The sequence below is a fragment of the Patella vulgata genome, chromosome 1, assembly GCF_932274485.2.
Source record: "Patella vulgata chromosome 1, xgPatVulg1.2, whole genome shotgun sequence".
Classification (NCBI taxonomy): Eukaryota; Metazoa; Mollusca; class Gastropoda; family Patellidae; genus Patella; species Patella vulgata.
In genome coordinates, this window is record NC_065879.2 from 18,371,465 (window position 1) to 18,385,468 (window position 14,004).

The following is a 14,004-nucleotide window of genomic DNA, read 5'->3' on the forward strand; positions in this document are numbered from 1 at the left end:
GCCAAGAATTGGCTTCAGACATAAGACCTAACCAAAAGTCTACATGGCATTCACAAAATGCCACTGTAGCAGTGCTAAAGACATCTAAGAATGAAATCTCATCATTTGTTATGAATTAAAGTAATATCTAGGTGTTTTATGTTGAAACTGAAAAACTGCTTATCAATTTTTTAAATTTGCTAATCAAATTTGGCACAATTGGACTTTTTGATTAGCAGTGCTGCTAATCAACTGTGAAAAATTACCAACAGCCCTGCATGGGATAACACTATGTGTTGTAATGGTGTATGGTTGTAAGAATAAACATATCACGACTTAATATAGTGTGGTCATTTAACACTCATGACGCAGTGGGAAATTTTGCCCAGACAGCGGTGTTTTTGCCTGCTCTTCATCAAATTCCAACTTCCAAGGGTTCATTTTCATCCTACCCAGAACAACTAGATGCTGTTCCCTGCCAGGTCCTGCATCCTGCACCACTGACAAGGGAAAAAGTAGCAAGAAAATCCTGTGGATTTTTGTAGCCAGGACCAAGATCCAACCATACGCCATAATCATCGAACCACCCATAAGCTAGTTAATTAATACAGTGATTTTTTTTTCAGAAATAAAATGGGGTCAAACTTCTTACTTTCCTGCACCGTCTGATAAGACAGACTGTTATGAGGGAAATCTTGCCATGACAGCCAAGTTACGGCCTACTCTTATTTGACTACCAAGCGTGATAGCGTGATAGCACTTACTGACATGGCACATTTCACAGCAAATGGCTCTTTATAACAACAATTCAACAAAAGGGAAAATTAAACAGCTCAGAAAAAAAATCCCACATTACCGTACCATTGTTAAATACATCCCTTGTGTCACTGCCACATATAAGAAATTGAGCATCTAGGCCCACCAAGTCTTAATGACATGGGGGGGATGGGGGGTGGTGGATGGCCGAATGGTTAGCACGTGCGCGCTGCGCGCTGTATTATAAGGCCTGTCATTGAGTCAACTGGCGTGGTCTCGAATCCCTAGTTGTATGTGACAAGGCGTAGGGTCACCTGTCCAACCTCATGGGTTTTCTCCGGGTCCTCCGGTTTCCTCCCACTGCTAAAGACCCCTACGCGCAAGCGAATTATTGAAATAAAATTGAACCATGTGTTAGTCCCTAAATTACCTAGTTTGTGTCGAGTGGACATACATAAATACATAAATCTTGTGTAGCCAATAACAATGCCTATGTAGCTAGTTATCCTGGAGATTGTTATAAGTGTAGTCATGGAGACAACTTATCCCTATTAAACACTGTTATATCCAGACATTAATGAGTTACCTTCGACAGTGATGTGATCTTTCAATCAAAGAAAATGGTTTACGACAAGACCGTGTAAAACATTTTCTGGTGTCGTTACTCTTCCAATGTTTCTTTGTAATATCTGAAATAAATATTTAAACAACATTTAGCATACAGTTGTACTTAGCCCTCACTCCATAAATTCTGTCTTAAAATAAAGGGACCATGGTGGCTCAGTGAGTAAGGTTCTGACTCACTAACCAGAAGGTCCCAGACTCGATCCTGGTGTACGCCCTACTCTTATATCGAATACTGCATGGGATCTTTTACATGTACGCCAATGGGTACACAGAACCGCGGTTTTTCGTCCCATCCAAATGACTAGACAGCTATCCTTGTCAGGCCCTCCATCCTGCACCATAGTCATTTTGTATACATGGCATCCACATAAAAGAGAGTGATAAAATGCTGATGACCAGGTTAAACATTTCCTCCATAGCGTATGGCCATCTTTATTAGCTTAGTTGATCCTGAACAGAAGGACGTCAAACCCCAATTTCATGTCATATCTCTTGAACTGGGAAACCATGACACCAAAACTTGCCTTCAATTCTCTATCGAAACAAGAGACAATGACGACTGGAGTAATGAAGACTATATTTACCTTTAATTTGATCATAGTCTTCTGTAGTTAAAGCATCAATACGATGAAGATATGTTGATAATTCTCCAGCCTCAATCATGACTTAATCAAGCATCTACAAAAAACAAGCCTAGAATTAAGACCCCTGGAATGTTCCGTATTGACAGAATTGCAATCCAGTGACACGGAATTCAGTCCTGTCACAGTTCTGTCAGTGCCGACAGTGGAGGTGGTGTGAGTGGAATCGTGACATAATTAAACCATATGAATATGCTTCAGCTGTTATGGTTGGCTGAGATATTTTCTCATGCATTCTAGCCCCAAATCCCATTTTCACTCGATTGTCACTATTTTTGGGTTTGACAGAATTAAATTCCGGAACGTTCAATCGAGCATCCCCTATGTCAGGCAGAAATTCAGGCATAAAATCGAAGGTTCCTGCCAGTTCTCTGGCTTCTTTTATTGATATCATTAATACATGTCTGGCACAAAGTTAAAAATGTTAGGTACATGTACTATTTCCAGGCCTAACAATAACGATATAGACAATAGCCTACATATTCCAACCATGTCTTAAGGACATTTAGCAGTTTAAAGTGCACATTTTAAAGCTAGCACTGTAAGTTTTGTTCAGAAGATATGACTTTTTTTGTTATTTGGGTTGATAAACTACATATTAATCACCAAAGAAATACCAATTTTTTTTACCAACTGTATTCCAAACTTGGCCAAAAAGCATGGTAATAAAGGGTGCTGATGACTACAAATGTTATTATTTTCTTAGTTATGCCTGCATGGATTTCCATTAAATTTGGCATGAACAATGCTAATTATAAGTCCAAGAAACCCAATGACATTATTTGGCTATAGGCTTTTGTCTGGTATCCATGGAAACGTCCAGAAATGATAAGTTTTCTTTTAAATTCCATTAGTACATGCTAATCCCTCCCTAATATCCAAAGTAGAGGTTATAAGCGCCATTTCGACACCAAATCATTATATAATATCAACTAAAAGTATTTTAATATCTTTGTTGATTATTTACCTTCAAACGAGATTTTGTGTTATTCGGTTAATTCTTTGGATACGTCCACAATAAGTTTTAAAATACAACAATTCGGATGTAGAAAGTAAATATTTACATCAGTGCACTAGTCCATTCAAAAATGGTAGTCTTTGACCATCAAAAAGATAGGTTGCCAGGCAACAAAACATACGCCCACAGCAGCTAAGTCGTCTGGGGAGTCAACAAGGGTTGTCGCATATTTTTGTCTTTTGTCAGAAATGAAAACATTTACAACAAAATCTAATTACAAGTAACAACCCATTTGGCTTCTAGTTCTGCCCTATTCTAACATTTACCATACAGAACATTTAATATCAATTTCCATAGGCTTCTTGTCTCATGACCTTAAACACTGTATTAAATATTAAGTCAATCGGATATTAACTTTAGCCTCTAAAGCGTCCACAAGATTTTTCAAAGTGACTAAGGGCCATAACTATGGCAGTAATTATCGGAAATCGTTAAAAATTAATAGGATTCTTTGTCTCATGACCTTAAACTTAAATACTGTGTCAATCGGATATTACATGTAAATTTAGCCTTTAACATGTCCACTCGATTTTTCAAGAGGTCAAGGGCCATAACTCTGGCAGCAATTATCGGAAATCGTCTCTCATAACCTTAAACACTGTCTATAAATTTAAAGTCAATCAGATATTAACTTTAGCCTCTAGAGCGTTCACAAGCAATTATTGACGCCACACCGACAGACTGAGGCGATGACAATATACAACCACATTTCAATCTGGGCGTATAAAATTTAGCGATGTTCCAGTCGTGAAAGATGGTAGACCTGGATAATCACATCTGGAATTCCTTCTGACGTCATAAATAGATAGACGTCAATAGTCCACTATGAAACTGTTGCTGAAGGAAGCCATGATTGTTTACTGCGGATCACGCCACCGATGTGTACGATGTCATAATTTATTCAACAAGCCAACAGTGAGGCTGATGTCCCCCGCCGAAATCCCAAAATAAATAGATGACACATATTAATTAATCGCACATTTATTCTTTTCAAAAGTATCGAGCAATCTAACTACACACTAAGTTCCATCACTCTCTATCAGACAGAATCAAGATTATCTTGTCCCAAAGCATCGACCAATGAAATTGATTAGCTCTGCTTAGCTTTAGCTTGAAATGTTAATCATTGAAATCAGTCAAGACATTCACCTAATGAACATCTACATCAGGTTTAATCATTCTACCTCAATTAAAAGCAGAGTTTTTATGTTCCAAAGTCTTGACCAATCAAATTGCTTATCGCTCCTTAGCCCAGGCAGAAAATTCGCACAATCGAACTTAGTCAAGGTAATGATATAATGAATCTATATTCAGAGTTTCATCGCTCTCACTTCATTATAATCAAAGTTATCTCTGACTACCGTAAGCAGACAATATTCATCATAGAACTCCATCAAGGGATTCACCTAATGAATGCCTACACCAAGTTTGAACATTCTACCTCAATTAGGAGAGTTATTGTGTTCCAAAGTCTCGACCAATCAAATTGCTTATCGCTCTGCTTACCCTCAGCAGAAAATATTCAATATTGATGTAATAAAGCTATACACCAAGTGTCCTCACTCTCACTTAATTAGAACTAAAGTTATCGTGTCCCAAAGCATCAACCAATCAAATTGCTTATCTCTGCTTACCCTAAGCAGAAAATGATCATCTTCGAACTCCGTCAAGGTATTGACCTAATAAACACATACACCAAGTTTGGACATTCTAGCTCAATTAGAAAGAGAGTTATTGTGTCTCAAAAAGTGTGACGGACAGACAGACGGACGGACGAACCCATTTTAATAGTCCCCTGCTTTCTTCGAAAGGGGGGGCACAAAAACTGATCTAGGCCTGGGAAACCTTCTCATTTGCTATAAACAGGGTTTTTTTCCGCATACAACTCCATTTTTACACAACAAACACTACTCACACTATAAACCCCAGAATGCCTCGTTCGGCATTTTTGTCCAAACGTGGCAAAAGCATGTTAAAATTTTTGCCACGATTTTGCCATGTTGTAACAAGGTAAAAAAAATGCCCTTTTTTTCTGGAGTTCCAGGGCTTGCCACGAGACGCAAGTAATTACTCGCGCGCACGCTACGCTCGCGTAAAACCAAATTTACGAGGGTGATTAAGTACTCGCGCAAATATAAAAAATAATTTAATCAGAAATAATTGAATATCGTAATATAAAAAGCCGTAAACAATTTGTATGCCTTCATATCGATGCACTATTGCGCACGCGGCGTGTCTTTCCAGTGCCAACTGTTGTTACTAAAAATACTTTGAGACGTGTACTGCCAGGCGGTTTTTAAGCAGATGTCCTTTGCCGTGTATGGATAATCAAACATTGAGCGGATGTTGTCGTTTCTATTAATAGCAATTCTTTCGATCCCGCATCTTTTCTGCAAATTGATGGGATTGAAATTGTTTTGCCTGTTCTTTTACCTTTCTAAGCTTTACCCGAATCCCCTCAGCACGCCAACGATGGCAAAGGGAAGCCCAGTTTCTCTTGCAACGTTCTTGTCATGGGAAGACGATTTACAGATAATATTACTGCCAAGGAAATAAAAGAGTATGCATTGACATTGTCATTGTGTGTGAAATAGCTTTATTCAACGTCCGCTTCCACCGAAGTGACAAGAGCATTGCCATTAGGCACATGAAATTTAAATGGCTACTCACGCACATCATTCTGCGTGAGTAAATACATGTACTCGCCTCACTCGCGCAAGTCTATATTTGCGTGAGTAGTCATCTACTCGGCTCCAATTTGCTCATGGCAAGCCCTGAGTTCAAAAACATAGTTTTTTAAATTGCCTCGTTTTTGGAACGAGGTATTTTGTTCAGAACGAGGCTGGGTAAAAATGCCTCATTTACTAAACGTGTTTTTTTTCCAAGATAATTATTAGCGGTATTTGCTATCAGCGAATAGAACCACACAAATAATGTTCTGAAATTGTAGAACTAAATATTAGATATTTATTTGGGACATGATTTTGTTCATAGTTTTTGCTTACTATACTATACTGTAACGATAATTAAATATTACGGCAATCTGTATTTATGAGAAAATAAGATTTAATTACCCCAAATCCAAAAATAGATGACTTAATGGAAAGTGATTTTTTTTTTATAAAGAAAGATCTTCGAATTTGTAGTTTTCTAGCTTGGGCGGATTTGTGATTTGAATCCGTGTAACGAAGACAGTAAACAATTTGATTACGGTATACTATGGTAAACTTTTACAGGGTATTAAATTACATATATAGGCCCTATTTATATTAAGCTTCTCGTCACATGTCTGTATTGTGATACTGCTTGTGAACTATACATAAATCGGACATCGAATTTTCCATAACTTCAGTGGCATATGCTAGTCAAAACTCAAAGTCGGTGTTTTATACATTTTATTATAAAATTGTAATAAATACCAAAGACAAACAGTCTTTACCTGATGGGAAGATGTTAAATCTAACTTTGAATAAGAAAAATATTTTTTATTTAACCAATATTTTATTTACGGGATAATGAAACAAACCAATGGCTTATATAAATCGGTTTCCCAAAAGCAAGATACATATATACAATATAACCATGTATGTAGAGTATTAAAGTACATATATAATAAGATTACAGAAAGAATATAATCAAGAGTTAACTAACATCAGAACCCAAAAAAGGTTGATACTCTACTGCTTAGTTTATATTCATTACTCTAAAATCCGTAATGAATTTAGAATAAACTATATCGAAATACTACTTTACAGGGTTGATAAAAATCTTTTTTGGAGTTGATAGTTATTTATTGTTAAATGTCATGCTAGCTTCCCCCCCCCCCCTATAATTTGTCCACAAGTTCTCTTTTCTCCGGGTTATTGCACACAAGTAATTATGCCTTTAGATATACGATAGGGGGCGGAACCTGAAATGCCCCATAAAATTAATTTCGGGTTAAAGATGGTGGTGCCTGTCGTCTGCGAGAGGCGAAGGAGCAGAGCTTACGGTGTAGGACACCCTCCCCCCCTTAAAGACAATTTGTAAAATTTGACGGCCCCAGACACGTTTTTTCTTGCGCAAATGGTGATAATGGGATATTGGATTAAGATGGTTGTATTAACATCTTCTATTTCTATGTAACACCTCACTGGTTTGTGTGAATAAAATTAATTGTCAGACCATTTATGCCCCTATGTTTAAAATAAAAATAGATATTAGAGTAACACCCTTTTTGAATAAGTATGCCAATAATAATATATAATATAAAGAGGACGATGAGAGAAAATGTATACGTATGTATAAGATCAACGATAAATAAATTCATTAGGCCTATTTATACATTTGGAGCATGACGTGATTTTTAAATTTGTTTAATATCCAGAAGCCTTTTATGAAGGGTGTTTCACGTTTCAGTGAGTGTCCTTTTATCAAGATAAATCTAGAAATATCAGATAAATCTATACATAAAATGGTCCTGTGATGCATAGGCATACGAGCTTGATGAATTTATCTGCAGCAAACGCATTTTCCTGCTAGACCAGCCCGTGAATACAGATACTTCAATGTGGTCCAATATATAGTACCTTAGGTGACTTACCTAAATCCCAATTCCCAAACAACCAATCAATCGTCGCGGGGTATGGGGACCTCGCGCTCCCCGAGAAAAATTTTACCACAAGAAATGCGTTTTTCTGCTATTCTAGCCCATGATTTAAGCAACTTCAAAGTTTCAAATCGGTTTTCATCCGAAATCCCACTCTATGCCGACCTGAATTCCAACCATCCAATCAGACTGTTGCAGCTGCATTCACAAAAAATAATCAATGTCCAAAAAATGTTGTGCAAAGTAATGTGACTCCAGACATAATACTTTAATACATAGTCAATTCAATACAAATTTGTGGTATTCAATTCAAGTAAAATTAGTGTGTTATTAGATTTCGGGCAGTTTATTTTGCTAGGGGCTATAGCTTTAGAATGTGGTGAGGTATTCTGTGTACCAAAGTCAAACTCATCCAAGAACTTTTGATTCGGACTCAACCATAATTATAGTGTAAAGCTGATACATTTGAACGGTTTTGAAAATAAGATAAAAATGGTGACCTCTAAGGGGTTCACAAGCTAAAAACGTGATATTTCGTAGGATATATCAAACTTTGATGAAAATTTGAACCCCTGGCCCACAATCTGGGTATTACATGTTTTTAAGGGTAACAGCCATTTTGTCGGGAAGTTTCGGTCCAATTTTCACGAAATTTAAACTCAGCCGTCATTATGGTGCAGCAGTGATATATTTGAACGGTTTTGACAATCAAATACAAACTGTGAGGTCTAGAGGGTCCACAAGCTAAAAGTGTTGAGATCTTTCAGTTATAAACATACATTGTCAGTTTCATCAAAATCGTATAAAAATTGTGACCTCTAGAGTGTCCACACCCTTGGAATTATTATGCATACATGTATATTTGTCAAGTTCAGCATCGCAGGAAATCACCATCGAATTTGGAAAAGAAATAAAATTTCACTTCATTGCTCAGTAATATCATTAGCCAGAAAGCGTCTCTAGATCCCCAGGAGCTTCCGGGCCTAGGCGGCCCCGGGACACTCACCTAAAGTCCTAGGATGGTAGCCCCACCAATCAAGAATTGCTTCCGCCGGCCCTGAATGTCAAAGCGCTTGGTTAGATTAATTAAAGCATGAACAGCACATACAATATTTTCGTTAACCAGTTTATTTGTCGGATCTGGTGTCTCCATAAAGTAAGACACAAATGTTTTGTTTATCGGATGGGAGAGATTTGATAATTGTTTGCCGTTCATTAAAGATAATTTGGACAGTGTTATGGCCGCATCATCCTGAGTATTGTTTGATACATCCATTAGGAATTTGTGAAAATTAAGATTTCTGTTATTTAAAGGGACTATCCCTTATTTGAACAGAGTCTCAAAAATAAAAGTCTGAGTATGTATGAAATTTAAATGCCAATATATAGAGGAATGGTGTATTGACGTTATCTCAAAATTTCAGCTCAAAATATTGAGTCGTTTGGACATGACCGCCCAAACTGCTTATCAGGACATGAAACCCTTTTAAGATTTTGGGTCAATTTTTTCATTGGGTGACCTGATAATCGATTCCCGTTCATTGAGAGATCTATACAGTGAATGACCCAAATGCTGTACTTGATAACGAAAGGTAAATTTCACCTACACATTATTTTTATACAAAAAATGTCTGCTTTTATCTAGACACCGCATAATACAGCTTGGGACACCGGTCTCCATTTCCAGATGAAGACTGACGGGTTTCAGTTATTTGAAAACTTATCACAAATATTGAGTTACTTGCTCGGCCCTTAGGTAGAGGATTTTAAGGGATTTTACAACAAAATTAAACAGTTTTATTCTCCAAAAAATTATCAGGATTAGCCCTTTAATACGAAAATAAAACCAGTCCAAACTATAATATTATAATCAGAGAAATGTTCAAACACAGAAATAGAAAAGACAAGAATACAAACCATACCATAAATTATTATCACATTATTGATATCCATATGTCTTCATAATTAACTGTTTTAATTAAATTTTAATGTATGAATTGTGTGCTTTATTTTCCATTTAATTGATAATTGGTATGAGCCCACAAATTCATCGCTGAACGTACAAGTATATATAACTGTGCTCCAATAATGACATTTTGTGCAATGTCAAGGGGTTTCCAAAGAAACATAGTCAATGCTATAGTCAAGTTATTTTTCTGCAGTAAAGATAAAATATAAACTGGCGTATTGGAAATATGAAATTTTATGCTTTTTTGAATAATAATAATGGATTATTAGATGGTGTTTGATTAGATAAACACTAATTTCTTGTCTGCGATATAAATTGAAAACAAACACGTTTAGTAAACTAGGCATTTTTACCCAATCTCGTTCTGAACAAAATACCTTGTTTCAAAAACAAGTCAATTTAAAAAACTGTGTTTTGAAACTCCAGACAAACGTGCAACTACATCAACCAAAAATTCCTTATCTCTGCTTACCCTTAGCAGAAAATGCTCATCTTCGAACTCCATCAAGGCAGGCAGACAGACAGACAGACAGACAGACGGACAAACACATTTTAATAGTCCCCAGCTTTCTCTCGAAGGCGGGGGACAATAAAGATATGGAAATAATACATATACCGACATACCTGTTCAATTGCAAGTAGACAATACATGATTTCAATACATGGTAATTTCTATTAATATGCCTTTGGTTTATGTTAGACTTTGACGATGATTAAGTCATGAAAAATTTCATACTGTCGATGGGGATCGATGAATTTACAATTAATCCTAAAGTTCCTGAATAATGTTCTATACCCGGGTCAATTGTTATCTATAATAAAGAGTTAACACATCACTGATCCAAGTTAATCCTTTATAATTACAGTTGGTTATAGTCAATCAATTATTAATTAAATATAGCATAATTATATATACATGTACGTATATGTAATTAGTTCAGAGTTTAATTCAGTTATTTGACGATGTTATATTGATTAGTTAGTGTGGCGATAGTTATTTCGAAATGGTCTCTCACGGACGAATTCCTCTGAGCATTCCTGCCTGTACATGTACCTCCTAAGCTACAATATTAAGCTTTACACACTGGACCCTTTGTTTTGACTCGGGTGTTCAAGTTACTGATCAACCTGTAATGTGTTGTTTTAGCACGTCCACAGGTGACCATTTGAGGAAAAGTAGGTGTTCATATAAATGAACACCCCAACATACTAACCCGGTGATTGTCAAAACAGACCATGCATTTTCATGCGTGCACTGTATTATAAATAACAAGAAACACCGTGTTAGTATACATGCAGTTAAAACAATAAATAAATATTTTTCAATGTAGATTGCGAAATAGTATCATTAGCTAGAAAACGCATCCAATAGTTCCAAATACGCAAAATCTAGCGAACTGGGATAAATTTCTGTTTGGCCATGTTTTAGATAATTTGTAATCTTGTAAAATACCTTTCCTACATCATCGCACATGCTATTTTTTTCGCACATGGTTATTTTGTTCTGTGGCTGACAAATCGTGAATGTAAAACGTATTCCAGTCAATGCAGCATACCCCATTCACACCAAATAATTATTATATTTTTCATTGGCCTGTTGTGGATTTTAAAGATAGGTTGCCAGACAACAAAATATACGCCCACAGCAGTTAAGTCGTCCGGGCAGTCAATAAGAGTGTCGCATATTTTTTCTTTTGTGGGGAAGGAGAGAGAAATGGGGTTTAACGTCCACTCGACACAAAAGAGGTAATTTCGGGACTAACATGGTTCAATTTTATTTTAATAATTCGTTTGGGCGTAGGGGTCTTTAGCAGTGGGAGGAAACCGGAGGACACAGAGAAAACCCACGAGGTTGAACAGGCTACCCTACACCTTGTTACGTACTACCGGGGAATGGAAACCACGTCAGTTGACTCAATGACAGACGTTATGATACAACGCGCACGCGCTAACCATTCGGCCATCGAACCCCCCTTGTCGGCAAGGAAAACATTTACAACACATTAAAATATAAGTACGAATAACAACCCATTAACCGTGACCCCCTCTTACTTCACTATTCTACTTAGTCCAACTGTGTCCATTAGGGCGTGGATTTGTTCGAAGATTTGCAGTTTCAGATCTGGTCTCGGGAAGAGTAGGTTCTTAGTGTTGAATGGTACATGTATGTTGTTGGACTCCATTGTGCTCACTAGTTCCCTTCTCTCCTCCTTGTATACCTCGCAGTCTACCAGGACATGGTTGGTGGTACATTCTTCTCCGCACTCACAGATGATGACTTGGTGTTTGTAGTCTCGCAGCCGCTCTTTCACCCTTAGCTTCGATATAAGTCTACAAATATCTCTTCTAGGGTGATTGAGTGTTGTCTTTGTGTAGATCTTGTCATCCAGCCGGAATCTGTATGTGTCAAGTTCAACGAGATTTAATTCCCAGATTGAATTGACGTGTCTTTTGACCATACTGTAGATTTCCGTGGTGCTGTAATCTATGGTGCGGAGTGGTGCTGTGTCCTTGAGACCTTCATTGGCGAGTCGATCTGCCTCCTCGTTTCCTCTAATGTTGACATGTGATGGAATCCACACGAGTTCTACTTTGCTTCCCTTCTCTAAAACCCTCTGGTACAGCTGCCTGATTTCCAAAATAACTTCTGGTCTTGAGTCGGAGTTGTCATTTTGGATTGAAATCAGACTGCTCAGAGTGTCACTTGGAATGACGAACTTATTAGTCTTTTGATGGGAAATCCATGATATAGCGTCACGAATGGCCACAAGCTCTGCAGTGTACACCGAACAGTTATTGGGCAGTTTCCTGCTTATTCCCTGTTCCCCGTTTGGCAGGTATATTCCAAACGAGCTGGTGCCCCTTTCAGGATTGTGTGAGCCATCCGTGTACACATGGTCCCAGTCATCAGACGGCCAGTTGTCTTCCAGGTGTTCTAGAGAGAAAGCACGTGCGCAGCAGTGGGGTTATTTTTCTTGTCGGTTTTCTGTAGTAGATCTAGATTAACCGGCGGTATAGGGAGCGTCCAAGGGGCGATCACTGGGGGTCGTGTTCATTTATCACGAGCTCCCCCAGTCGCAGTTCCTTGATTGTTTCCCTGATACCCTAGCCGAAGCTTTTCTTTCTAGGATCTCTCACATATCTTGTATTTTGTAGACTGACAAAGGTTAGGGATCTTTCGCCCAGTTGCGAGATCTTAGCCCAGTACCTTGCCACTAGTTCTTTTCTTCTTAGGGATAGGGGCAACTCCCCGACTTCCTGCAGTAGTGCCTCTCTCCCAGTCCCTTGCCCTACGCCAGTCGCAATACACAGAGCTTTGTATTGGATGGTGTCAAGCTTCCTTAAGAGTAATGGCGCGCAGTTCATGAAGGACAGAGAGCCGTCGTATAATACAGATCGTATTAGAGCACGATACACCATCATTAGTGTGACGCTGTTGGCCCCCCAAGTGCTATCCGTTATTTTCCTCATTAAGTTTAGGATTTTGGTGCATCTATCTACAGTCTCGTCGATGTGCAGTTTCCAGGTCAGCCTTCGGTCAAAGATTACGCCAAGGAACTTGGTTTGGTCTTTAAACACGATGGTTTTCACGTTCATACACAGAGTCATTCTGCTTATCCCTCTATCCCTGCTTACAAGCATGCCGACTGTTTTCTTCTCCGAGACTTTGAATAACCAATCGTTTGCCCATGCCATGAATTTGTCTAAGGCCTTCTGCATTTTCTTTTGTAGTTAACAGAAGTTCCTCCCTTTCCTCCATATGGTACTGTCATCAGCAAATTTAGCTAACTCAGTTTTGGCGTCGAGGTAGGAAGATTTCTGTATGTCGTTGATCATGATATTGAAGAGAGTGGGACTGATAACCGACCCCTGAGGCGTGCCATTTTCTAATGTTTGCAAAAGTTACATATGAAATGTAACATATGTTACACCTGTTACATATGAAAATATACCATACTAATAGATCAAAGTCGTCAGTTTCATACATGTATACATAATGTGTATTAGTTAATTAAAATTGTTAGTAATCAGGCTATAGTCATTGTAGGTGTTTTGTCACTAAGGTGTTAAAATTGTGACTTTTGTCTTGAATGATATGTTCCACTATCGTCCAGGTTTGTGTATTCAATAGTGATGGGTGTTATAAATAGTCACGCTTTTACACCAGTAGTGACATCTTTTACAGCTAGTTATACACACCTGCTAATTAATGACGCCACTATGTTGTTTAGAATACTAACCACTTATATAACTTAATGACAAAAATTGTCATTACTAAAAGGCCTTGCATCAATAGTCAACGGTATCAGCTAACCAGTGACATCATCACACATATTATAATTCAAGCATTGTGTGATAATTTGTATTTGATGAAGTCTGTGACAGGTGCCTCATGTCCAGGCGTGTTCATATTGCAGCTTAATAA

The 14,004-nt window shown here is 37.8% G+C and overlaps 1 protein-coding gene across 3 annotated transcripts in view; it reads right to left on the reverse strand.

The window, feature by feature from the left end:
- The window catches only part of LOC126808899 (uncharacterized), a 31,603-nt gene that overhangs the window by 16,971 nt on the left and 628 nt on the right, over positions 1-14,004 (reverse strand). For 2 of the 3 annotated variants that reach the window (XM_050533956.2, XM_050533957.1), the window contains 2 exons: positions 1,947-2,040; positions 1,322-1,424 (listed from right to left, as the gene is read on the reverse strand). In XM_050533956.2, coding sequence (XP_050389913.1) covers positions 1,322-1,424; positions 1,947-2,025 — 182 coding nt within the window. In that variant the 5' untranslated portion in view covers positions 2,026-2,040. Of the gene's footprint in view, positions 1-1,321; positions 1,425-1,946; positions 2,041-10,202; positions 10,391-14,004 lie in introns of all 3 variants that reach the window. The other variant, XM_050533954.2, reaches the window with a different exon arrangement.